Source organism: Tetranychus urticae, chromosome 1 (genome assembly GCF_039701765.1).
Source record: "Tetranychus urticae isolate SD_2017Ah chromosome 1, NJAU_TeUrti_SD_1.0, whole genome shotgun sequence".
In the NCBI taxonomy this organism is placed as follows: domain Eukaryota; kingdom Metazoa; phylum Arthropoda; class Arachnida; order Trombidiformes; family Tetranychidae; genus Tetranychus; species Tetranychus urticae.
The window spans coordinates 10,892,575-10,919,799 of record NC_142958.1 but is presented as its reverse complement, the minus strand read 5'-3'; the positions used below and the strand labels follow the sequence as shown (position 1 = coordinate 10,919,799).

General features: G+C 32.2%; 7 protein-coding genes across 8 annotated transcripts; all 7 read right to left on the bottom strand.

The window, feature by feature from the left end:
* Positions 1–1,925: 1,925 nt before the first annotated feature.
* Positions 1,926–4,623, bottom strand: LOC107360924 (uncharacterized). Its single transcript, XM_015927648.2, has 2 exons — positions 2,839–4,623; positions 1,926–2,702 (listed from the first exon to the last, which is right to left on the bottom strand). The coding sequence occupies exons 1-2, from the start codon at positions 3,885–3,887 to the stop codon at positions 1,946–1,948; spliced, it is 1,806 nt and encodes a 601-aa protein (XP_015783134.2). The 5' UTR covers positions 3,888–4,623; the 3' UTR covers positions 1,926–1,945.
* A 491-nt stretch (positions 4,624–5,114) lies between these two features.
* Positions 5,115–7,705, bottom strand: LOC112538718 (uncharacterized). The gene is made up of 2 exons (XM_025160590.2): positions 6,452–7,705; positions 5,115–5,843 (listed from the first exon to the last, which is right to left on the bottom strand). The coding sequence occupies exons 1-2, from the start codon at positions 7,456–7,458 to the stop codon at positions 5,294–5,296; spliced, it is 1,557 nt and encodes a 518-aa protein (XP_025016358.2). The 5' UTR covers positions 7,459–7,705; the 3' UTR covers positions 5,115–5,293.
* Positions 7,706–10,173: 2,468 nt separating this feature from the next.
* Positions 10,174–12,307, bottom strand: LOC107360973 (kelch-like protein 40a). The gene is made up of 2 exons (XM_015927691.3): positions 11,125–12,307; positions 10,174–11,008 (listed from the first exon to the last, which is right to left on the bottom strand). The coding sequence occupies exons 1-2, from the start codon at positions 12,141–12,143 to the stop codon at positions 10,459–10,461; spliced, it is 1,569 nt and encodes a 522-aa protein (XP_015783177.2). The 5' UTR covers positions 12,144–12,307; the 3' UTR covers positions 10,174–10,458.
* A 1,036-nt stretch (positions 12,308–13,343) lies between these two features.
* Positions 13,344–15,530, bottom strand: LOC107361456 (kelch-like protein 24). Of its 2 annotated transcripts, XM_015928288.3 has the most exons (3): positions 14,397–15,511; positions 14,064–14,152; positions 13,344–14,006 (listed from the first exon to the last, which is right to left on the bottom strand). In XM_015928288.3, the coding sequence occupies exons 1-3, from the start codon at positions 15,395–15,397 to the stop codon at positions 13,573–13,575; spliced, it is 1,524 nt and encodes a 507-aa protein (XP_015783774.2). In that variant the 5' UTR covers positions 15,398–15,511; the 3' UTR covers positions 13,344–13,572. The 2 variants fall into 2 exon arrangements, with proteins under 2 accessions (XP_015783774.2, XP_015783773.2); XM_015928287.3 differs by having other exon boundaries at positions 13,344–14,152; positions 14,397–15,530.
* A 2,121-nt stretch (positions 15,531–17,651) lies between these two features.
* Positions 17,652–19,298, bottom strand: LOC107361425 (uncharacterized). The gene is made up of 2 exons (XM_015928256.3): positions 18,901–19,298; positions 17,652–18,737 (listed from the first exon to the last, which is right to left on the bottom strand). Exons 1-2 carry the CDS (start codon positions 19,173–19,175, stop codon positions 17,849–17,851), a joined length of 1,164 nt encoding a protein of 387 aa, XP_015783742.2. The 5' UTR covers positions 19,176–19,298; the 3' UTR covers positions 17,652–17,848.
* A 443-nt stretch (positions 19,299–19,741) lies between these two features.
* On the bottom strand, positions 19,742–22,198 carry LOC107360923 (uncharacterized). Its single transcript, XM_015927647.3, has 2 exons — positions 21,026–22,198; positions 19,742–20,414 (listed from the first exon to the last, which is right to left on the bottom strand). The coding sequence occupies exons 1-2, from the start codon at positions 22,024–22,026 to the stop codon at positions 19,847–19,849; spliced, it is 1,569 nt and encodes a 522-aa protein (XP_015783133.2). The 5' UTR covers positions 22,027–22,198; the 3' UTR covers positions 19,742–19,846.
* Positions 22,199–23,631: 1,433 nt separating this feature from the next.
* On the bottom strand, positions 23,632–25,989 carry LOC107361469 (uncharacterized). The gene is made up of 2 exons (XM_015928303.3): positions 24,917–25,989; positions 23,632–24,755 (listed from the first exon to the last, which is right to left on the bottom strand). Exons 1-2 carry the CDS (start codon positions 25,957–25,959, stop codon positions 23,990–23,992), a joined length of 1,809 nt encoding a protein of 602 aa, XP_015783789.2. The 5' UTR covers positions 25,960–25,989; the 3' UTR covers positions 23,632–23,989.
* Positions 25,990–27,225: the final 1,236 nt, after the last annotated feature.

Here is a 27,225-nt window from a genome sequence, read left to right as displayed (position 1 = left end):
TGAAAAATTGAATTGAACTGAAGCTGATTCCCTCAAACAGCAATATGAAAACTTGGAAACATATAACGACGAATAACGCGAGACTATAAAATCTTCAGATTCAAGTAAACTACATGAGAAATTATTGATTAAAAAAACATTAGTTTTAAACCTACCTGGGTTTGTTTGGTAATTTTACTAAAAATTTAAGGAATTGACTGTAGTAGGTTTTACCAGCAACTTTGAAATCAAGCCAACGAAATGTCCGTTTAAGCCAATCAATTCGAATACCTTTGGTTCCAGAATCAAATAAAATATCCGAAATGTGTTCTCCATGAACAAATTCAAGTCACATTGAATCATCTTGACTGAAATTACCAATCGTGAAACAAAAAAAAATCATTATCAAACATATTGATTCGTAATTTTGCTTCGTCTTTTCGTTGTATTGATACAAAGAAGTTTTGTTTGGTGCGATTGAATTCATAATCACCATTCGAGAAAGTAATTTCATCGAAATTAGGCAAAGCCTTAACTAGTTCACAATCCTCTACCTTGGATAAATCGTCCAGACTCATGAAACACCAACGGACGCAATTTAATAATTTTGAAAAATATTTTTTCCTGCAATTAACCTTTCTATTCACCCATTTGACGATTGATTCAAAAACTTGATACTCAGAATAGATTATCAGATCCAATTGAAGAATAGTTTCAACTGTCTTGAATGGATATTTCAAAAATTTATCCGTATTGGCAATCATCAAGAAATGGTGCCAAATAAGGCTGTCAATAGATCCCGAACTTATCAATTTTGACTCTTTCTTAACTTGTGTCAAAATGATTGGAAGATGTTGAATAGTAAAATTTTCATGAAAATAAGAAAGACATGGTCCAGACAAACGTTCGTTTAGCATCAAGTAATCAGCTGCCTCGTAAAAACTAATCACATAATCCATTTGGAGGAAGAATGATTCAGAATGAATCCATCCGAGGATAGAATTGAAGACATGTTCATCAAAATCCAATTCCACTTTGCTTTTTTTGGAATCCAATGAATCACTATTAAACATTTTCTCAAAGTAAGGCACAACTGAACAAATGAACTTTTTGGAGACAGTATATTCTCTCCTTCTATTCACAATTTTTAAATCGTCATCACAATTTCCATCTTTACTCTCCATAATATTGCTACAAGTGGCAAATTACATCTAAGCTTTGGAAAAATGTTCAATGATTAGATGTTTATAATAGAATAAAATAAATCACAAAAGCATATTTTAAAGAGTAACAAGTTAGACTCTAATGAACTATGCTCTATCTATCCCCATAACAGTTTATTACTGTCAACTAGTTTCGCGCATAAGTTAATTTTTGATAAGCGCCGTCTACTATATTACCAATGGTATTATTAAGCCTCTTACGTATAGTAGATGGCGTTTATCAAAAGTTAATTTATCCGTTAAACTAGAGCTTCTGTCTTTAGCGTCTACATTTTAGCTTTAAGTCTAGGCTTGTAGCTAAAGCTGAGTCTAATGAGAAAACAAAAATATCATTTTTTGCTTCCTTATTTAGTACATACATTATTTATGTATTGCTTACTCGATTAATTATAGTTAAATTAGCCCGTAAATGGCCTAAATGTACTTATACTTATGTTCTTGTACCTGTGACTTTAGTCAATTAAATAATCAGAACCAACTTATTCAAAATCGAAGTAATGTGACTGGTAAAAAACGACAGAACTTTTTGTTATAACTAATAAAAGATATGGAAACGCATAGATCTACATTGAATTATTATTTTATGTACTCGTATTTCAAGTACTACTGATACAATTTTCAAATGATTTAATTTTAATAGTTTAAGGTTTAAAAGCAAATTTTATTTGATAAAAAATACGAAAAACGAATACAAAGAGAAATTAATAATTAAGAAACATCTGATGCTAGTATAATTGTAACTATCAATCTAATAGATTGAATTTTCGTTTGTTGCAAGGTTTGACTTTATCTAAAGGTAAAAAGACTGTGGTTGCGGTCATAATGCAATCCTTTGGATCATTTTGTTTCGGCGCACGATTGCTGATACTCGTTTCAGTCCAAGTTTGACTGTCAATGTTGAAATAGTGAATTTTTCCGCACGATTTATCGATCAAAACTATTTTATTATCGTTGTCTTGACGAGGAGTGATGATTAAATCCATAAAGAGTTGGTTATCTTTGAACGGCGCAGTTTTTTTGAATGAATTATTTTCATAATTAAATTGAATAAATCTCAGTTTTTTTGTCAAAATAAATATATTGGGCCCTAAAACAGTGGCAATGAAAGATCTTTCATCATAGTTCACATAATATTTCATCCTGAACCATTCAAGATGACGAACAGGAAAAAGAGCGTAAAACTTTTTATCTTTGGTTTTTCCAACCACAATGAATTTACCATCAGACTCGAGAAGTAACCTTTCGTCATTTTCTAATGGAATCGTCGATGGGACGTCGTGAATTGCAGATTCATCAGATGATTGAGAAGAGATTGCATACAAAAAAGACAAATGTGCATGATCATTCTCAATCGCGTTGCTAATGCTTACCGGCTGTTGATCAGAAAAGTTAGGAGCAGGAATTCTTCGCCTAGAAGTAGCGAGAGAGCGAAGATGAAAAAGTTCAATAAAAGGATCATCAGCATATCCACCACATTTGTCTTCCAAGTAGAGAATGGTACTGAAATTCAACAGAAATAATTTTTTTAATTACATATCTAATAAAATAACAGTATTTTATAAAAAAAATTGGAAGCCAAGGACTAAAAGAATGACTGAAAGCAGCATTTAAGAAAAACTAAGTTTTTAAACCTTACCTTGGTGCAGCCTGACTGGAGACAATCAGTTTGTTGATTTGCAGATAATATGATTCATCACTTTCAAAATTGAGCCAACGGAATTTCTTGGCTTCCCAATCAATTCGCACTCCTTTGGTTCCACAATCATATAGAACATCTGATATGTTCTCTCCATGAACCAATTCTAGTGACATTGAATCGTCTAGATTAAAGAAGCCAACAGGTAACCAAAATTGTGATTGGAGAACTCGTATACAGAGACGTCTATCATCAATTTTCCGAATGGATATCAATGAACATTGATCAGTGCGATTTGAAGTGCACTTAAGTTTACAGTGACCAGGAGAACACAGAATTTCATTAATATCTTGAATTGTTGCGATGTACGGAACTTCCATAATTTTAGATGAGGCATCAGTTCCAGCATAACACCAACGAATACATCTTAATAATTGCAGAAGATATTTTTTTCTGTCATCAGATTTAGCTTTAATCCAATCATTGATTGCCTCCAATACTTGATATTCAGAAGAAACCATCAAATCTAAACCGCAGATGTACTCTACCGTTTCAACAGGATAATTCAGAAAAATAGAAGTCTTAACAATCTTCAAGAAATGGCGACAGATGAATGTGTTTAAGGCACCAGAGTTAATCAGTTTAGATGTTTTAGTCACTTGAGGAATAATAATGGGAAGATGTTCAATGGTGAAATTTGCATGAAAATAAGAGTAACAATCATTCGGTAGATCGTTCAACATCAAATAATCGGCTGCATCAAATAACGCAATAACTCTTTCCATTTCAATTTGGGCAGATTCAGAATGAATCCAATTGAGTATACAATTAAAACTGTGTTCTTCAAGATCCAATTCAACTCGGTTTTCTTTGGCTTCTAACAAATCACTGCAAAACATACTTTGAAAATAAGGTATGGATGAACAAATGAACTTTTTGGATACACAGTAAGTCTTCGATCTATTAGTAATCGTCAATTGATCACCAGACTCGAAAACTTGCGTTATGTGATCAGAATATTCATTGAAATCAGCCATCGCGAATTGCATCAATAACTTAAAATGTACAAATTTTGAAAGTTAACAGAGGAAGCAACAGTTTATTAAATGAACCAGAATATTGAACCAGGATCTTATACAGACTTTTTAAAGAGAAACTAATGTAAGTAAGCGACTTTCAGGGTTGCAAAACAAAAAGTGAGCTTAAAAAGATGAGCATCTCGTATTTAAATTTGTTAAGCTAGCTTGTGTCCACTTGAGTTACAAAGTTCAACGCTGATGAATTGTAGCTATTCTCTAGTGACATCTATGGGCTCTATTTCAATCAATGATAATTCATGTGAAATTCATCCAAAGAATTAGTTTTAAATAGAAAGTAAATAAATCTTTTACTATCCAAATGGAACGGAGTAGTAACTTCACTTCAACTTCTGCAGATGTTGATGAAATGAACAAACTGAAAATAGTCAATCTCTATGTAATGCTAACTGACCGTATTGGATACTGACCATAATCCTTTGAATATCGCCTTAAGCTTCTTTCACACGTCGGTGTCAACAAGAATTAGGAATATACTGACATCTATTAACTGCTAACACTCAATAGCTCAATTAAAGCAATTTTCACACTCTCCTGCTAATTAATTTTAATTTTTAACCAGTGTGGGATTGTTTACTTTGTCCCGAAAAGTTAATTAACAATAGATGGAAGCTGAAACAAATGGTTCCCTGTAGAGCTCGATACTTTAAAGCTTCAAAACAAACAGAGAGTTAAACCCTTTTACAACTTTAAAGAAAGATTGTCTCGTCACTTATTATTCCCTGCTGTGACAAGTAATAAATTACCTGAGGTCTTTTTAAGGTAAAATTTTCGTCTTTAAATGGCTCCACTTATTGAAGCATTTAGTTTCTTGACCAAACGGGATAAATTTGAGATCCTTTTTCAATTTATAAACAGCGGGCTACGCAGCAATGGCTTTAAAAGATTTTTGATGATCTCAATTATTGATTCAACTTTCATGTTTAACTAGGAAAAGACCAAACCATTTCAGTGGATTTGGGTCCAAGTTACTCAAAACTTTATCTCATCTTAACCAGCAAAGTTAAAAGCATCTAACACGTATGGCTCTCAAGTTTTATTTGCTAAACTAATCTCATGATGTTCAAAGATATAGATATTACATCATTATCTGGACACTTTGAAATTAATGATCGAAGTTTGGATTGACAAAAAATGTTTATTACTTTGCTTTCCAAATCATTATTTTCTATTAATTATTTAATCTTTTTTAATGCAGCTAAAATTTTTAGACATAAAAGAATTCAAATGAATGAACGAAAAGTTAATTAAGATGTTTGAGATTACAAAAAGTATTGCAAGTTCATTTAATTTATAGAAAAATGAATTCGCAACACTGAATAAAATCAGAATAGCGTGGTACAGATGATAGTTCAAAATTAATCATCGATATGCTTATACAAAGGTTCAATAACTGGCATCGGTAAGCATGTTGAAGTGAAGGCGACTAATTTATTAACCGAAGAGCCGGAGCTGTTGGAACAAAAGTTTACATTCATAATGCAGCATTTTTCACTCCATTCCTCCTCATAAGTGCAAAAAACAAGAACTTTTCCAGTTGATTTGTCGACCAGGATTAATCTATCATCATTTGATTGATGAGAAGTTAAAATTAAATCATCGAAATCGAATTCCTCCTTTTTAAATGGTTCACTCTTGATGAAACATTTAGTTGTGTAATTAAATTGGATAAATTCGAGATCCTCTGTCAGTACATAAATAACATTGTCCAGAACAGTGGCTTTAAAAGAGTCATCATAAAAATCGAGCCAACTTTCATGTGTAACTGGGAAAAGACCAAACCACTCCTCGTCTTTAGTTTTACCAATTACAATGAATTTACCATTGGATTCAAGGATAAGTGACTCTTCATCCGGAACATGCTCAGGCAATTTTGCATATTTGTCTTCCAAATAACAGGAGAAGGGACTGAAGAATTGGGAAAGATAAAATTGAAGAAAAAGATTTAATCGAATTGAATGATTTCAGGCCTTTTTTGAAATATTATCTTATAAAAACAGAATCAGTAAATCTAACCGTAAAAGTTCTACAGATTGAATAGTTAATCACAGTAATTTCACTTTCTTATGAATAACAAACTGTCATGGTAAGCAAAAAGTTCACACGGTGGGAAAGATAGTTCATTTCTCAAGGCTAATTTTTCAGAAAGTTTGCGAAAAATGATCTCTAATTCGTTAGAAAAAACGAAAACTATACAGATTTCCACCAAACTCGTTCTATAGAGGAGCTCTGCATATTTTGTAAAGTTGAATAAGTTAAAGAGAAAACACGGCTTCGAATTTCTCTGAATTCAGGAAAAACTGAGTTAACTTATACATAGTCGTCGTATTATCTATTAATAGATTAAAAAAGTAGCTATTCGCTCTGGACTTAATCTGATGAAAAATCAATCAAAAATGTTGAGAATTTCTAAAAATAGTATCTAAAAGAGCTCGAGGGTCGTATTCAACAATTCGATGAATTTCTCTAAAATATCGGATTGATTGCGAGTATTTTTTAAAAATAAACAAACATACCTGGAATCAGACGGAAACTCTACAATGAATTTAGCGAATCGACTGTAGTAAGTTTTAACAGCAACTTCAAAGTCTAGCAATCGAAATGTCTTTTTAATCCAATCAATTCGAACTCCTTTTGTTCCATAATCAAAGAGGATATCTGAAATGTTTTCTCCATGTACAAATTCAAGTGACATTGAATCGTCTTGAATAAAATCACCAATCGTGAAACAAAAAAAGTCGTTATCAAACGCTTTGATTCTTATTATTGAATCATCTCTTTGAAAGATGGATACAAATAAGTTTTGTTTGCTGCGATTGAATCCAGCTTCCACATCGGAGGTTTTCATTTCATCGAAATTCGGTAGCGCTTTGATTAATTCATTATCCTTTATCTTGTTAACTTCAAAAGAATTCATTAAAGACCAACGGACACAGTTTAATAGCTGTGGAAGTAAAAATTTTCTCCAGTCTGCATCTTTGTCCACCCATTTCATGATTGACTCAAAAACTTGATATTCAGAGTAAATCATCAGATCCAATTTGAGAATAGCTTCAACAGTCTCGACAGGATAATCCAAGAAAATATCCGTATTAGCGATCAGCAAGAAATGGCGACAAATTATATTGTTAAGAGATCCAGAATTTAAGATTTTAGACACTTTGGTAACTTGAGGTAGGACAACTGGAAGATGTTCAATGGTGAAATTTTCATGGAAATAAGTGAGACACGGCTTTAATAAACGTTCATTTATCATCAAATAATCAGCAGCATCGTAAAAACTAATCACGAAATCCATTCGCATGAAGAATGATTCCGAATGAATCCAATCGAGGATTGAATCGAAAACATGTTCATCAAAATCTAGTTCAACTTTACTTCTGTTAGATTCCAACAAATCGCAGCAAAACATTTTCTCGAAGTAAGGTACAGATGAACAAATGAGCTTTTTGGAAACACTGTATTTCCTTTTTCTATTCACAATTTTTAATTTTTCATCTTCATTTCCATCTTTCTTATCCATAGCGGCTATGTTTAGCAAAAAATCGCAATAAACGTAAATACTAAAAAAATTACAACTTTTTATATGATGACTTAAAAAAAGTAAAATTTCTAATTGAAGAAACGTTCAACTCACCAGTTGAATAACTCACAATCGATCTCAAACTCTTAATTAACTACATTAGCTTACAAGTTGTTACTAAAAACTTGTTAGTAAAGTGTGAGCAATTCTTTTCTAAGTCGCCATCTATCGATAATTACATAACAGCTTTTTAGGACGATTGTAACTCATTTGGACACTAGAGTAAACAAGTGTAAAATTTTAGCTTGAGTTACTCATTCAATTATTGTTTTTTCAATTTTAATCAAGAATTAACCGGGAGCTTGTAAAAAATTTAATATTCAGTATGAAAAATCTCGTCTTTCACTTGTTCATGATCGTCAATATTAAATTTTGTAAAGTCTTCGGTCAATTCTTGATTAAAATTGAAAAAACAATAATTGAATTAGTAACTCAAGCTAAAATTTTACACTTGTTTACTCTAGTGTCCAATGAGTCTACTCCTTTTGGGACAATGTCCATTGTCTAAAATCACTGATTGGTTGTAATTCAATAGATGTAGACTGAAAATCGGACTATGGGTATATCAGTCCACCAGTCTTTTAAGATTGAACAAGAAAATTGAAAGGATTGAACGCTGGAAACATTCTAAGGGTTATGTCCAAATTTCAACAAAATTGGATTCAGTTCTGCTCAATTCTATTTTATTGTCCACCACCCTAGTCTGTAAACGAATTGAAAATAAATTGTAGTTATATTTCATTTTGTTTCTATGTCAATTCATAATTACACCAAAGTCCAAAGAATTAAATTTGAATTAAACAAAAAAAATTATTATCCAAATCAAACGAGTAATAATTTCACTCGATCTGGTGCACAATACGATGAAAAAAGTGGTGGATTTGGTAGAAGAAACCTGATTTCAATAGATAGAGGCTGGGAAAATTGTACTGAATAAGCAATTAGTGTAATCGCATTGATAAAAATTAGATGTTTTTATTAACTTAACAAATTGAGAATAATTTTTAGTTACATTTCAAATTGAAGTTTATGTTAAGCACTGATAATATGTCTATGATTGTAAGTTCAATTGCTTTCATTTGTTAGCTAACAAAGAGTATACAGGGTGAGGAGAAAGTTTCTAAGCATTTGATGATGAAATAATGCACTAAAGTTATTTGAAAGCTTCCCTAACAACTTTCTTCACACCCTGTATACTCTTTGTTAGTTACTAACAAAGTGAGCCGCCACAACCGTTAATGAATCTGGGTTCAAGTTACTTACATTGTAACACTTTATCTTATCAGTTGAAACTATTTATTTTAGCCTTTTCAAGCTTAGGCTTGTTAAACTGATCTCCAAAAAATATTACATCATTATTTATGTTTATGGTCCTTTTTGCAGTACAGTAAATTCACACTTATTTTGACCAAAAAATCAGAGCCATCTATTGGTATCAGAGCTTTAGCCCTAGCATAAACAGTGCTAGGATAACTTAAATAGTACTCTCGTCTTACTATTGGCAGTATAATAGACGGCGCTGCTTTTTTAGTCAAAATAAGTGTGAATTTACTGTATTGTAATTAATGATCTACGGGTGATTGAAATTGGACTCCGTATTTATAATTTTTAAATACAAAAATCCGAAGTCCATTTTGATTCATCCATTATACATGTATTTGGATTGACAAAAATTGTTTATTACTTTTGCATTTCAAATCTTATGGTCCAATTAAGTACACAATGCAAATAAATTAAATAGGTAATTCAGGTGCATGTCATATGGTTCAAAATTGTGAGTGGTAATATTCAATTCTTTTGGTTCTATCGAACATTAGTGAAAATTATGAAACTGAGTTTGAGCACATTCCATTGCTATAATGATGTCTCCTTATTTCATTTTGCATCTGGAACGGACTCTTCTTTTCCCAGAGCCAGTAACATGTTCATTGCATATTGAGTTAATGTGACATTCATATCAGGTAAAAATTGAAATTAACATATGAATAGTTCGAATCTTATCTTTTAATCTTTACCCAGAAAAGTTTAAATAAAAACCTTTGTTTTCAGTTTTTGAGTTTGTTTTTTTAATGATCTCATGATGTTGGAAACAAAGATATTGAATCATTATTTGGGTACCTATTAGTCATTGAAATAAAAATCTATACTCAGGAATGTATTTGAACTCTTGAGTTTAAAGCATCTTTTGTGGTGCCGCTTGAAGAGAAGGTGATGGCAGCGGTGGGATGGAGGAAACTCTACAGAAACCTGCACTTAAAGCAACTCTTTTTTCTTGATAGCCATTTTGCGACAAGATTAATTGATTATAAAATTAGCGTTAAAATTTAAATTTGGTAGATGGCGACAATTAAAATTTGTCTAAAAGAGGCATTAAAATTGCTTTGAGTGATGGTTCCAGTGTATTTGGATTTGTGTTGAAATTCATGATTCGAACTTTTTGGAGTTATTTCCTCCCGTCAATACAGAAAACATGAGTTTTTCTCACGGATTTATATTAAACCAGTCAAATGAATGACTTTGAATGTCGCGTTTCATGATTGAATTGAATATATTTGAGGCCCATTGCCCCGTTCTTGTCCATAACAGTGACACAGAAAAAGTGCTTAGGACGCTTATAACAATTTGATTCTTTTAAAGTAATACAAAAATAGAAAATAGCTTTGCTCATTGCAAGATTTTTATTTATGTTGAATTACATGATAAAGTTACATGATGTGATTAGTTCAAAGATACTACTCTCAAGTTTAGGTCAAAAGTTATGATTAGTGTTTTATTGCTACTTTTTGTCTTCCATGAAGCAGCTCAAGACTTAAGCATTAAATATTTGCTAGCTTGGTGAAAGGTAAAGAGATACGAAAATTCAAGGATCTTAAGCAAATCTGAATTCAAAATTTTAAAGTTTTCTTCAAAAATAAAAAGATTGAGATTTAAATAATAGTGTCATTGAGTCGGGAAAAATTTGTGGCCAAACGCAGGTTTGATATTTTTCAAAGATAGAAATGCTGCAGTGAAGGCAGTGAAGTCAAATTCATCATTTGAGATATCAGCGTAATTATAAGTCCATTTTGAACGCTTAGTGCAGTAAACATGAATTCGTCCAATTTCTGATGTTTTGTCAACCAAAATTATCATATCATCTTTAGTTTGGTGAGAAGTTAAATAGACAGAATCGAATTCAAATGCACAATCGTATTTGAATGGTTCACTCTTATTGTAGCTTCGAGTTTCATAATTAAACTCGATAAATTCGAGATCCTTTGTCAATATATAAACAACATTGTCTAAAACAGTAGCATGGAAAGAGTGTTTACGCTTTCTAAATCCTTGGAACCATTCATGATTAAGAACTGGAAAAATACCAAACAACTTTTTTTCTCTACGAGTTTTACCAATCAAGATGATTTTTCCATTGGATTCAAGCAATAAATACTCATTAGATATAGGATTAGGAAGTTCAGTAGCATTTTCATCCAAAAAGCAAGAAAATTCACTGTAGAACGAAAAAAATGAGATGAGTGAGTTGGACATAAAATCGCAAAAAACATTGAAAACAATTTTGATTATCCAATTTACATATAGTGATTGTATATAGTGATTTAAACCTACCTGAGATTAATCTGGAATTTAATGATCAATCTACCTATATCGCCATAGTAAGTTGAAATGAGAAATTCGGAGTCCAACCATCGAAATGTGTGATTAATCCAATCAATACGAACTCCTTTAGTCCCAGAATCAAATAAAATATCTGAAGTTCTGTCGCCGTACACGAACTCAAGCGAGATATCATCGTTTTGGGTGAAATCGCCAATCGGTAAACTATACATTTTATCATTATACAGATGTATTCTCACTTTTGGAATTTCGCCATCAATTATATCAATGAAAGTAATGAAGAATTTTTGATTGCTACGATCGAATTTAGATTCGCCGCTAGATGAGATAATTGAACCAAAATTAAGCAGATTCTTGATATACTCATTATCTTTTATTTTAGATAAATCAACAGAATCAATGAAGCACCAACGGACGTAACTCAATAAATGTGGAAGAGTTTGTAATCTGGAATCTTTCTTATGGTTCACCCATTTCATGATTGATTCAAAAATTTGATATTCAGAGTAAATCATCAGGTCCAATTTGAGAATAGCTTCAACCGCCTCAACTGGATATTTCAAGAAACTATTAGTATTGGCGATCAACAAGAAATAGCGGCAGATGAAATTGTCAACAGTTTCTGATTTGATCAATTTTGATACTTTCGTAACTTGGGGTAAAACATCCGGAAGATAATCTGCATTGAAATTACAATGAAAGAACTCGTGACAATAAGAAGAAATGTAACCCCGCATCATCAAATAATCAGCCATCTCGTTCAAAAAGATAACCATGTCCATTTTGATAGTGAGAAAATCAGAAAGAATCCAGTTGATGAAACTATCAAAAGCAATTTCATTGAAATCAAGTTTCACCACATTTTGTTTTGATTCCTTTAAACCACTGTTAAACATGTTTCTAAAATAAGGCACTTTTGAACAAATTAACTTTTTAGAGACATCATATTCACATTCTCTATTAATAATTTTTACTTTCTCGTCACAATTTTCATCGATTGCTCCATCCATGATTGCAATGCGTAAAAAACGATTCAAAAAACTTAGTAACTTAGCTTGTAGCAGATATGAAGATTTTGAAAGAAAATGGAACAAGTTAGATTATTCTATTCGCTTTATATAACCAAAAAATATACAGTAATATTGACGCTTATTTTAACCAAAAAATCAGAGCCATCTATTGGTATCAGAGCTTTAACCTTAGCATAAATAATGCTTGGTTAATTTAAATACAATGTAATTTGCTCTTACTATGGCAATAGATGGCACTGATTTTTTGGTCAAAATAAGTGTACATTGCACTAAACTTTAGCAATGCGGTTTAAAGATTGAATTTTTCAATCAAAAATAGTCTCGTTTCGCACCAAGTAAATTCAACACCCGTTAATACAAGCTGAAAGCTGTAAAGACTGAAAAACGATGACAGAAATTTTGTCTAATGCTGCTCTTACTATTTAATATTTGGATTTGAAAATATATTGGCAAAGTCATTGAATTTGAGATTCGTCCGTTCACATTATCTATCGTCATAAACTCACGAGATCTTACTCCCCAAAGAATCAAACAGAAGAGATTCCCTAAACTTCAAGCACAGCACTCACTCAACTACACGGTTTCAGAATGACTTAATAATGAAAAATACTTGTCCTTATAAATGTATGATCAGGTTGTGCTGGTAAATATGATATCAGAGACTAGTTTTATTGCAAAATGACTTGAATAATAAAACTATAGCATCAGCATTTTATTAGATGATTGCTAATGGCACAAACACTTAAGTTTTTACATTAATTAGTAACTTAATTCTATTGCATTTGAAAATAAATTCAATGGACATTTTCAAGTGGATGCTCATCTTGTTGTCTTCTTCAAGTGAAATCTTCATTGGCCTTTGCAACATCATGCATTTGTTTAATCTTTGAGCAAGCAAATGGAGCTATAAATCCCTATAAAGCATCGACGAATATTCAGACTAGTATTCTGATGCATGCTTTGTCTTTGTTAGGCTCAAATTAATGATAAAAATGAATTGAAAATACTCAGCGAGATCTATCTGCTCATTAAGTGTGAAAATTGAAGAATAGATTTGACCTCATCCCTTGATCGAACGCAATATGATTAATCTTATGGAAAATTTGATAGTGCTAATAATGAAGTGATCGAGCAATGAAGCTACAGTTCATTGAATATAAAAAGAGACTTTCTTTGATATTAAAAGCAAAGAAACATTTATTGTAAATCAGACTTCAATCATTGCATATCAGTTTTTTAAATGAAAGAGTTCAACCAAAATAAGCAAAAGGCCATTATAATGGATGTTAACTATGCTTAGCGATAGGCAAAATACAATTGTGTAACAAATACATTTGAATTATCGAGAATAATGGCGTTTACAGCTGGCACTCGGAATTTAGGTGAACAGAATGGCGCACATGGTAGTTTATAGTCGATGAGAGTATTGCTCGTACAAAGGTTTGATAAATTTCATCGATAAAAATGCTGGAGTGAATGCAATGATAGGATAATCATCCTCATTGATAGAAGAACCTGAACTATTGGAAGAAAAGGGCACATCCAGGATTTGATATTTTTCAATCCATTCCTCCTGATTGATGCAGAAAACATAAATTGCTCCAGTTGATTTATTAATCAGAATTACTTTGTCATCGTTTTTTGGGTGAGAAGTCAAAATTAAATTATCGAAATGGAATTTCTTGTTTTTAAACGGTTGACTCTTATTGAAGTATTTAGTTTCATAATTAAACTGGATAAATTCGAGATCCTTCGTCAATATATAAACAACAGGGTCCAAAACAGTCGCATGGAAAGAGTGCTTGTGTCTTTCAAAAATATTGAACCACCTCTGACTTTCAACTGGAAAAAACCCAAACAACTTCTTGTCTTTAGTTTTACCTATTACAATGTATTTACCATTAGATTCAAGGAAATAAAATTCATCATGTAGTATGGGACCATCAGGAATTTTGATATCCTTGTCATCCAAGTACCAGGAAAAGGCTCTGAAGATTGAAGCAGAATAAGATCAAGAAAAAAAATTATTTAATCTAATGCGTGAGATGAAACTAATGACATGCATAAAAGACTAGCGAACTAGAAACGGTGTAAACAATATTACATAATAGCCACAAGGGTCTTCTTGAGCTGAGAATAATTGATTCAATAGGAGAAAATAAGAGTTGAAATCATTTTACGAACCTAAAAACTCAATTTCAAGAGACTATGCATGATAAATATTCAACATACCTGGGACTTTTGGAAAAGCTTACGATGAGGTCCATTAATTCACTGTAGTAGGTTTCACCAGGATTTTCCATCCAGAGCCATCGAAATGTTTTTTTAATCCAATCAATTCGGACCCCATCCGATCCAGATTCAGTGAAAATATCTGAAATATGTTCTTCATGGAAAAATTCAGGGCACATATCATAATCAATAGAAAAATCACCAATGGCAGAACAAAAAAATTGATCATCGAACAATTTTATCCTCAACATTTCGTCCATTTGCTGGATGGATACAAAATACCTTTGTTTACAACGATCGAATTCATATTCAACGTTAGAAGATATAATTGCTTTGAAATTAGGAAGCGCCTTGATTAATTCATTATTTTCAACCACAGATAAGTCATCAGCATCCATGAAGCACCAACGGACACAATCCAACAGCTGTTGCAGTAAATATTTTCTAGAATCTGCTTTTTTCACCCATTTGATTATTGAATCAAATACTTGATACTCTGAATAAACCATCAAATCCAATTTGAGAATAGCTTCAACTGTTTCAAACGGGTAGTTCAAGAAGATATCCGTGTTAACTATCTGTAAGAAATATCGGCAAATGATATTTTCAATGGATCCTGAGCTGATCAATTTCGACACTTTCGTGACTTGAGATAAAACAGATGGAAGATGTTTAATAGTGAATTTATCATGAAAATAAGACAAACAAGGTTTTAGTAAACGTTCATTTATCATCAAATAATCAGCTGCTTCGTAAAAACTAATAACATTCTCCATGTTGATCCAGAACGACCCAGTATGAATCCAATTCAGAATAGAATCGAAGACATGTTCATCAAAATCCAGCACCACTTTGTTTTCCTTGGATTCCAACAGATCACAACAAAACATTTTCTCAAAATAAGGCACCGAAGAACAAATGAACTTTTTAGAGACGATATATTCTCTTTTTCTATTCACTATTTTCAGTCTTTGATCATAATTAGTATCTTCTTCGTTCATATTGGTTGAATTAGAGAAATCACAATAAAAATTAAAAACTTAAAATTTATAAATTCATAAAGTAGTTCAGAGACGAAATGATACACAGTAGCTCTTAATGAAGTAAGCCTATTAGTTGTCCATTGAATTTACAGATGATCGAAGAGTGGCGGGTAAAATAAACCTTTTTAATTTGCAAATAAAAAACAAACCAAGGAGTGAGGTAACATTAATTAATCTTACTTTACTCTTTGAAACAAACAGTGTCTTTGCGCATAAAAGGGGAAAAGCCCCTCAAATCCTTTATAATTTATAAAATAACACCAGATTTTTGTAATTTAACAATTATAAATCCGGAGTCCATTTTCAAGAAGTAACTTTTATTGTTTTTAGTCTTAATTTTGAAAATACAAAAATTTCAACCAATTTATGATTTTGCTCAGCCTTTCAGAGACAAAATAAGTTGAGATAATTTAGTCACATTTCAAATTGAAGTTTATGTTAAGTACTGATCTTATGTCTATGATTGATAGTTCAACTGTTTTCCCTTGTTTTTCATTAACACAGAGAGCCCGACAAAACTGTTGATTAAGGAGGACCTGCAAAATCGCCTGTTCTCGATTTTTTTTGAAATGGTACTTTTCAGACACAAAATTCGCTGCCAATTTCATAAATCAAATCTATTTTTTTATATCATACATAGTTTTTGAGATATCGGCCAAAATATCTAAATATAACATGGTATTAGTGACCTTTTAAACATAATGAAGATGCCGTCTAAGCCAGCTAAATATTAACATAATCAATGTAATCGAGCATGCTGAATAATATGGTGATGGTTTGGTTCCTGAAAAAATAGCCAAACAGGGTTAAAATTGTAAAAAACTGAATTTAACAGGGATTAATGAGCGTCTTTTTGAAAATAATGAAAAAGCCGTCTAAGCCAGCTAGTTCTTGGCAAAATAAATGTAATTGAGCATGCTGAATAATATGGTGATGGTTTGGTTCCTGAAAAAATAGCCAAACAGGGTGTTGCATTGACATTTGTAAAAATTAACGAAATCCAGTTTTCTGCGATTCTCAATCTGTTTGGCTATTTTTTCAAAGCTGCAACCACCATAAGATTATTCTGCATACTCAATTACACTATTTTTGCCAAGAATTAGCTGGCTTAGACGGCTTTTTCATTATTTTCAAAAAGACGCTCATTAATCCCTGTTAAATTCAGTTTTTTACAATTTTAACCCTGTTTGGCTATTTTTTCAGGAACCAAACCATCACCATATTATTCAGCATGCTCGCCTACATTGATTATGTCAATATTTAGCTGGCTTAGACGGCATCTTCATTATGTTTAAAAGGTCACTAATAAATCGATATTTTAATCTGTTTTTTTGCAATTTTGACCCTGTTTGGCGATTTTTTTCGTGGCCAAACCTTCACTATATTATTCAGTACACTTGATAACATAAACCACGAATAGAATTGACTGGCTTAGCGAACTCTTTTAACGAGCTAAAAAATGCAACCTTCGAATCATAATATGAACTTTCTTTTCGAATGCGTTGTCTAAGCAAAAAAAGAAACAGATATTCGGAATCAGCATAAAAAATTACATTGAAAAAAGTTCATTTCATCAAAATATCCTAAGAGGAGATTTTCCCTATCCATTTGCAGGTCCTCCTTATGAATCTGGGTTCAAGTTACTTAACACTTTATCTTATCTTTAAATCTAAAGTTTAAATTTAAACAGACTCCATTAACTTTAATCATTTGGTGTACCGTTGAGTTTGGATTCAAAAACACCTTTTATTAATTCAGTTTGGTTAACAGTTTGTAAGATATGCTCTTCTGTTTCTTATGTTATGCTGTAAAGTAATTGAATGTCTTTAGTCTTCTTACTTCAATCTGCCATTGAAATCGGCTATTTTAAATGTTAAAAAGTCAATTTGAAGAATTTTCATTTATTCAATCGAAAAAATCATGTAAAACTAAGATATCAAGTTCCTTATCCAAAAGAAAAGCGCGAAAGTATGGTGTTAAGTAATTGCAATGTTAAAGATTAAAGACAAGTACTTACTTTAAAGTATGACAAAAGAAGTATTAATAGAAAAATAGAAATGGTCAAACCAGATGAATCTGATTCATTTTCAAGTCGATTGATTAGCTAGACAGGAATGCACGCACCCCAACCAAAAGCTCTGATATTCATGCTCTTCTCTCTTAAATTGGTGATTAAACAGGTCGGAATCTCTAAAATCATGCTTTGAAACGATTGGTGAAAAACTCAAAGTTTATTGATACTACATATGAATTCGAATCAAATAATATAAGGTCGATAAGGAATATCCAATTTAATTAATCATGTGAAGTGCAACGGGCCAGTTTTAGGTTTCAATTTGTGATTGGTAATAACAGATATAAAAAAAACTTTGAATCATTTAAGATTCATCTGACGGTCATTCAATCTAGTTATTCATTTAACAAGCGGCATTTCCGATTAAAACTAGGTTTGATTTTATCTAATGGCAAAAAGACTGTGGTTAAAGTCATCAGTAAATCGTTATTGAGGTTAGAAGTGCAATCCTCCTCCTTCTCTTCCTCCTTCTCTTTCTCCACCTCATCAACCTCCTCATCATCCTCTCCATCATCCTCTCCATCATCCTCTCCATCATCCTCTCCATCATCCTCTCCATCATCCTCTCCATCATCCTCTCCATCATCCTCTTCATCATCCTCTGGAACAAAATCCGCATCAGCTTCTTCATCATAATCCTCAACAAAATAATCATACTCAGTTTTATTGAGCTTTCGATTTTTGATCTGACCCGTTTCAATCCAAGATTGGCTGACAATATTAAAGATGTGAATCTTTCCAGATGATTTGTCAATCAAAACTATTATATCATCGTTTTGTTGACGAGAATTCAGGGTTAAGTTTCCAAATTTCAATGCGCTATCTTTGAACGGTTTAGTCTTTTTGAATGATTTAGTTTCATAATTGAACTGAATAAACTTCAGTTTTTGAGTCAGAATAAAAATATTGGGACCTAATACAGTAGCGATAAAAGATCGATCATCATAATTCACATAATATTCAGCTTTGAACCATTCAGGATGACGAACTGGAAAAAGAGCGTAAAACTTTTTATCTTTCGTTTTTCCAATCACAATAAATTTACCATCTGATTCGAGTAGCGACATTTCAGCACTCTCTACAGACCACAGAATGTGAGCAGAAGATTTTCTCCGGATTAAGTCGGACTGAAGTTGTGCATCAACGGCAACGTTAGAACTGGAAAGTTTAGGTAATGGGTCATCAGCAAACACGTCAGAAACATCATCCAAAAAACAAATGGAGCTGAAACAAGTGAGTAAAACGAGAAAAAGATAATTCTGAGTAAATTAAATGTCTACATAACAAGATTCTTTTGGAAAGTCGATAAAACTTTTCCTGAAATCGTTAGAAGATGAATAACTTCCCTAGATAGAACGACTGAAGAGTGCATTTTTGGTAAGCTTACCTTCTTGAATACTGACTTCTCGTGATGAGTTCATTAACACGACGATAATAGGACTCATCACTTTTAAAATTGAGCCAACGGAACTTCTTAACATCCCAATCAATTCGAACTCCTTTAGTTCCACAATCAAATAAAACATCTGATATGTTTTCTCCGTGAACAAATTCAAGTGAAAGTGAATTATCTAGAGTAAAATACCCAATGGGTAACCAAAATTGTTGAGACTGAAGCAATTTTAAACTCAAGCGTTTATGATCAATTTTCTGGATAGACATGATGAAACATTGTTGGGTGCGATTAAGAGAGCACTCGAGTTTACAATTATCGGGAGAGCACAAAATTTCATCAATATCTTGGACTGTTGCGATCAATGAAAATTTCTCAAGTTTAGATGAGACATCAGTGTTCTTTGTCACACACACATTCTTTGTCATTGAATACAATCGAACTGGATAATGGAAGAAATTTTTGAATATCTTTCACAATATCCTAATGTTATCTATCCCTTTCATATTTGGCATTCAGATGCATGCTTTATCTTTGTTTGTCAGAATTATTAAAATTGATTTGAAAATACTCAGCGAGATTTATCCGCTCATTAAGTCTGAAATTTTACGAATAGATTCGAACTCATCCCTTAGAAATAAATTTAGATTCAAATGCAATATGATTAATCTTATTGAAAATTTGATAGTACTAATAATGAAGTGATAGAGTAATACATGCCGCAGTCTATTGAATATACATGTAAAAAGAAACAGTTATTGTGAATCATATCTCAATCATTGCATATTAGTTTTTTGAATGAAAGAGCTCAATTGAAAAAAGCAAAAAGACCTAATGAATGTTAACTATGTTTAATGATAGGCAAAATAAAATTGTGTCACAAATAATGCATAATGTCGTTCACAGTTGGTACACGGAATTCAGGCGTACACATGGTAGTCTATAGTCGATGAGCGTACTGTTCATACAAAGGTTTGATAACTTTCATCGATAAAAATGCTGGAGTAAATGCAATATACTTATTGATGGGAGAACCTGAACTATTGGAAGAAAAGTGCATGTTCATGATTCGATATTTTTCAATCCATTCCTTCTGATTGATGCAGAAAACATAAATTGCTCCAGTTGATTTATTGATCAGAATTACTTTGTCATCGTTTTTTGGGTGAGAAGTCAAGATTAAATCATCGAAATTGAATTTTTCCTCTTTAAATGGTTCACTCTTATTGAAGTGTTTAGTTTCGTGATTGAATTGTATAAATTCGAGATCCTTCGTCAATATATAAACAACTGGTTCCAAAACAGTCGCATGGAAAGAGTGATTGTGATCTTTGAAAATATTGAACCAATTTTTATGTATAACTGAAAAAATACCAAACCACTTCTTCTCGTCTTTAGTTTTACCAATCAAAATGAATCTACCATTAGATTCAAGGAAGAAATGTTCATTATAATTTATCCTATAAGGAAGTGTGCCATCTTGCGCATCCAAATAGCAAGAGAAGCCTCTGAAAAATTAGAGCGGAATAAGGTCATGAAAAAAATTATTGGTAAATACATGTTAAGAGAATAAAATGACTTTATTTAAAGATTTTACTCGCAGATTAAAAATTTCTTATCATGGACATTCAATTTAATGCAATTTGTACCAATGATGAATCAATCGCGGAAAGATTTCAAGTGACGATTCTAATATCTCACTCATGTCCAGAAATGCGCTACAATATTTTTATAGCAATACTAACCCAAGAAATACATTGTGACTTATTCATATACTAGATAAACTAATGTACATAATTTGACTGTCGAATTCTGAAAAGAAATCAAAATAACTAAATGAAATGAACTGCATCTTAAAGCCATTGTAGTAATTTGTAGTCACATAATAACTTGAAAGATTGAATTTATCCTGAATGAGTGACAGTTCAAGAGCTTATAGCATTGTGGCCCAAACAGAAACAATAATACAGAACTAGCAAATGTTATTGTTACTTAAGTTAATAATCAGAATTTACAAGGGTTTTCATGAGCTGAGAATGAATGATATAACAAGGGAAAATAAGAGTTTTCATCTTTTATAAACCTGCGTGTCTTATGCATGATAAATGTTCAACTATACCTGCCAATATCGGGGAACTCTACAATAAATTTAATGAATCGACTGTAGTAAGTATTACCAGCAACTTTGAAGTCGAGCCATCGATATGTCTTGTTCATCCAATCGATTCGGATTCCTTTGGTTCCAGAATCAAATAGAATATCTGAAATGTGTTCTCCGTGGACAATTTCAAGTGAAATAGAATCATCTTGAGTAAAATCGCCAATCGTGAAACAAAAAAATTGATCATCGAACAATTTAATCCTTAAAGTTTCGTCCATTTGCTGGATGGATACAAAATACCTTTGTTTACAACGATCGAATTCATATTCAACGTTAGAAGATATAATTGCTTTGAAATTAGGAAGAGCCTTGATCAATTCATTATTTTCAACCACAGATAAGTCATCAGCATCCATGAAGCACCAACGGACACAATTCAACAGCTGTTGCAGTAAATCTTTTCTAGAGTCTGCTTTTTTCACCCATTTGATTATTGAATCAAATACTTGATACTCTGAATAAACCATCAAATCCAATTTGAGAATAGCTTCAACTGTTTCAAACGGGTAGTTCAAGAAGATATCCGTGTTAACTATCTGTAAGAAATATCGGCAAATGATGTTTTCAATGGATCCCGAGCTGATCAATTTTGACACTTTTGTGACTTGAGATAAAACAGATGGAAGATGTTTAATAGTGAATTTTTCATGGAAAAAGGCCAAACAAGGTTGAAACAAACGTTCATTTATCATCAAATAATCAGCTGCTTCGTAAAAACTAATAACATCTTCCATTTGGAGGAAGAATGATTCCGAATGAATCCAATCGAGGATAGAATTGAAGACATGTTCATCAAAATCTAGTTCCACTTTGTTTTCCTTTGATTCCAACAAATCACAACAAAACATTTTCTCAAAGTAAGGCACAGATGAACAAATGAGCTTTTTAGAAACATAATATTCTCTGTTTCTATTCACTATCTTCAGTCTTTGATCACAATTATTATCTTCTGCATCCATATTGGTTGAATTAGAAAAATCACAATAAAAATTTAAACTAAATAAATTAATTAAATAGTTCAGAGACGAAATGAAATACAATAGCTCTTAATGAAACAAAATCTCTTGGTTAACCATAGCATTTACCAATGATTGGAAAGTTAATGTATGGTGTGGAGTGGCGAGAAAGCTTCTGGGTTTGGAGCCACACCCACTCAATATGCGTGAAAGCCAATTTTATCCCTCGCCTTTACCCAGAAACTTTATCGCTACCCTGTAGAAGTGTGTCGTTAAAATTCCCTTTTTAATTTGCAAATAAAAAACTATTACATTTATCCAAAAAATGGCCAGTTTTGCGTCCTGATAGATCAAAATGAATCATTTCATGGAAATCAGAATTGTATTCTCCATCTGAAAAATCTATGTAGAATGTGCTTTCACCTTTGGCTACTGTGATACTCGTCTCCATGCATTTTCAACTTTTTTTCATGATATCTCGAAAACGAAAAGTTATTTCGAAAACAGATTAAAGTTATGAACTCAGCATAAAATTTTGTATCTTGAGTGTTTTCCTCTCTAGGCAGTTTTGGTCTTCGTCCTTTGAGTAAAAACCGTTTGTTTTAACCTTTCAAGTTTAGTTTTTTAAACTGATATCACGATGTTCAAAAAGATATAACGTCATTGTGTGTTCATCTTTGGTCATTTTTGCAGCAATTGAATTAATGATCTATATTGGGATTGACAAAAATTGTCCATTTGGATATTCAAATAGTATCTATTCATTTATAAATACTCAATGAATTTAATTGACAAAAATTAATAAATGTACATTTTATATGGTACAATCTTGTGATTGCTAATATTTAACTCTTTTGGCTCAAGACGTGAAAAATTTAAAACTGAGCTCGAACAGACTCCATTAACTTTAATCATTTGGTGTACCGTTGAGTTTGGATTCAAAAACACCTTTTATTAATTCAGTTTGGTTAACAGTTTGTAAGATATGCTCTTCTGTTTCTTATGTTATGCTGTAAAGTAATTGGATGTCTTTAGTCTTCTTACTTCAATCTGCCATTGAAATTGGCTACTTCCAATTTTTCAACTTGAAACTGCTTAAAAAACATTTTCAAAAAGCACGAAGCTAAATGAGAAGCTTATAGGCAGTTACAAAATTTCGCATAGCTTTTTATGTCGATGATTAATGTTGACATAGCATTTGACAAATTTTAGATCGATTTGCTCGTAAATGTCAGACAAAAATTTAAGAATTGCAATTAATTCAATCAAGAAAAACTAGCAAACTAACTTGTAAGTTATGAAATTCTGATCCAAAAGAAAAGTGCGAAAGAGGAAAATCGAAAAGATCGAAATTTGTATGGTAAATTGAAATGGAAAAGACCAAAGACCAATTGAATTGGTCCAATTCTCACTTTAAAGTATAACATAAGAAGCAGAAACAAATAGGAATGGCTCAACTGAAGGAATCTGATTCATTTTCAAGCCGATTGATTAGCAAAACAGGAATGAACGATCTCAATCAAAAGCTCATGATCAATCACGCTCTTCTCTCTTAAATTGGTGCTTAAACAAGTTGGAATCTCGAAAAGCATGTTTTGAAACGATTGGTAAAAAACTCAAAGTTTATTGATACTACATATGAATTCGAATCAAATAATATAAGGTCCATAAGGAATATCCAATTTACTGAATCATGAGAAGTGTAACGGGCCAGTACGTTAAGCTGTTGCCTTTAAAAGGGATTGAAATGGAAATGGCAGAAGAAATAGAAGCGTAAGAGCGGGACGATTTTACAAATGAAATGCAAAGATTTTAACGATAAAATTACTCGTATATCTTTTCCGAATCAACAGATTTGCAAGCGTGTGTAATTTCAACTTTGATAATCTAACTAGCGATTGATAATAACAGATATCAAACCAATACAGAATTTAAATCATTTAAAATTCATCTGATGATCATTGAATTAAAGTTGTTCAATTAACAAGCTGCGTTTCCGTTTAAAACAAGGTTTAATTTTATCCAATGGTAAAAAGACTGTGGTTAATGACATCAGTAAACCGTTGTTGAGGTTGGAAGTGCAATCCTGTTGACTGGTTGTATTGAGTTTGCGATTTTTGATCTGACCCGTTTCAATCCAAGATTGGCTGACAATATTAAAGATGTGAATCTTTCCAGATGATTTGTCAATCAAAACTATTATATCATCGTTTTGTTGACGAGAATTCAGGGTTAAGTTTCCAAATTTCAATGCGCCATCTTTGAAAGGTTTAGTCTTTTTGAATGATTTAGTTTCATAGTTGAACTGAATAAACTTCAATTTCTGAGTCAGAATAAAAATATTAGACCCTAATACAGTAGCAATGAAAGATCGTTGATCATAATTCCCATAATATTCAGCCTTGAACCATTCAGGATGACGAACTGGAAAAAGACTGAAAAACTTTTTGTCTTTAGTTTTTCCAATCACAATAAATTTACCATCTGATTCGAGCAGCGACATTTCAGCACTCTCTAAAGAAACCAGGACGCGAGTCGAAGATTTTGGAGATTCCAATTGAGGTGGATTATTTAGATTATCGTTTATTATTGTTGGATTATTTGGAACAGCCGAAGGAGCACTAAATGTAAATGGAATATTAGTGCCAACGTTAACACCGAAACCATTAAAAATTTTAGGAAATGGATCATCAGAGAACACGTCACAGTCATCTTGCAAATAACAAATGGAGCTGAAACAAGTAAATTAAATAAGGAAAAGATAATGCTGATTAAAATTCAATACATATAATACCAAGATTATTATAGAAAGTCATTAAACTTTTTCGGATTCAGTTAGCAGATGAATAATTCTAGCTAGAACGACTGAAGAGTGCGTTTTTGAAAAGCTTACCTTTTTGAAATCTGACTTATCGTGATGAGTTTATTAATTTGACGATAATAGGAACCTTCACTTTTAAAATTAAGCCAACGGAATTTCTTACCATCCCAATCAATTCGAACTCCTTTAGTTCCACAATCAAATAAAACATCTGAAATGTTTTCTCCGTGAACAAATTCGAGTGAAAGTGCATCATCTAAAGTAAAATACCCAATGGGTAACCAAAACTGCTCTAACTGAAGCAACTTTAAACTCAAACGTGTATCATCAATTTTCTGGATGGACATGATGAAACATTGTTCGGTACGATTAAGCGCGCATCTGAGTTTACAATTATCGGGAGAGCACAAAATTTTATCAATATCTTGGACTGTTGCGCTAAATGAAAATTTCTCAAGTTTAGATGAGACATCAGTTCCAGCATAACACCAACGAATACATCTTAATAATCGAGAAAGATGTTTTTTCCTAGAGTCTGCTTCAACATTAATCCAATCATTAATTGCCTCCAATACTTGATATTCAGAAGAAATAATCAAATCTAATTTGCAGATGTACTCTACCGTTTCAATTGGGTAATCAAGAAATATGGATGTTTTAATGATCTTCAAGAAATGGCGACAGATGAATGTGTTTAAGGCACCAGAGTTAATCAGTTTAGATGTTTTAGCCACTTGAGGAATAATAACGGGAAGATGTTCAATGGTGAAATTCGCATGAAAATAAGAGTAACAATCCTTTGATAGATCATCATTCAACATCAAATAATCAGCAACATTAGCCAAGTGAATAACACTTTCCATTTTAATTTGAACCGAGTCAGAATGAATCCAATTGAGTACACAATCAAAACTGTACTCATCAAAATCCAATTCAACTTTACTTTCTCTTGTTTCTAACAAGTCACAGCAAAACATTTTTTCAAAATATGGTATCGATGAACACATGAACTTTTTGGAGACATGGTAGGTCTTTGATCTATTTATGATCGTCAATTGATCATCAAACTTAGAAACATTCAGTGTTTGACCAGAAGATTCATTGGAGTCAGCCATCGCGAATCAAGTTAATAACCCAATCGGGTCTTTGAAAATACCACGTAGGAGGAAGAAAAACTAACGTATCTCACAAAACTTGTGAAATATGTGAAACAAAGGATGGCTTGAAAGGTTCAGAGTGACCAAAAAGTTTCTGGTGTGATTTATTTAATAGCAAGTGTTCCACTTTCACTGGTTTTCGTTGTCTCACATCAAAGGTTTACCTTACAATTTTTCAAGTTGCACAGTGAGAAGTAATAGTTATACTCTTTGGCCCATGTCGCCTGGTGTGATGGCTTTTTTCCCTTCCATGCGCAAAGACACTGTTTGATTTGTTTTACACTAGTTTCACGCTTAAGTTAATTTTTGATAAGCGCCGTCTACTATATTACCAATGGTATTATTAAGCATCTTACGTATAGTAGATGGCGTTTATAAAAAAAGATATTCGTGAAACTAGTGTACTTTCAAAGTATTTCGTTCACCCCTCCTCTACACAGATAAGGTTCCACCACACACAAGAAACTTCGTAGTGAGTGTTGAAGTCACAATAAAACTTTAGCGCACAAGTTGTGAACGGTCTCGCTGTTCAGTGATATTGGTTATTCACTCGACTGTGATTATGTCCATTTGCATAATTGTATTGTACAACCAGAAAAATGTAAAGATGCTTCATTAATTTTCTTATAACCTTCTTGAGTTTTACTATATTTTTGTTCTCATTCAAAGTCTGGACAACTTTTATGGTGCCATTCACTAACTGAAAAATTAGACATTTCATTAAAGACCATCTGACATCAAAATTGTAAAATATAAGCTTTCAGGCACTTCCAGAATCTCACTCCATTGTGCATTGACTCACAGCACTAACCTATGATTTGTTTGGATGAATTGGAAACTTGATACTTTGAAAATTCCTACCGATATCCTTAATTAAAGTCATGAAACTTTAGGTTAATTGATGCATTTTTCCAAGTAACTTGTGCTATGTGAAAGCAGATTGAATAGAGAAATGGGAGAACTGATCAATTTAATGCCTTTCGCTATCAAATGTTTTATGAGATTACAGAAACTTTAATAAGGTTTCAAAATCAGAGATGTGTTAATTAAAAACAACAAATTAGTTTGCAAACAAATAAAAAATAATTAACTCATGTCTATGATTTTTCATTACTTTCCTTTTTTGGCAAAAGCAAAACAAACACCACCAACGAATTTACCCGTTTATTATTGATGAGTTCGGGTTCAATTTCATCTCATCTTGAGACCTTCAACCAGAAAATA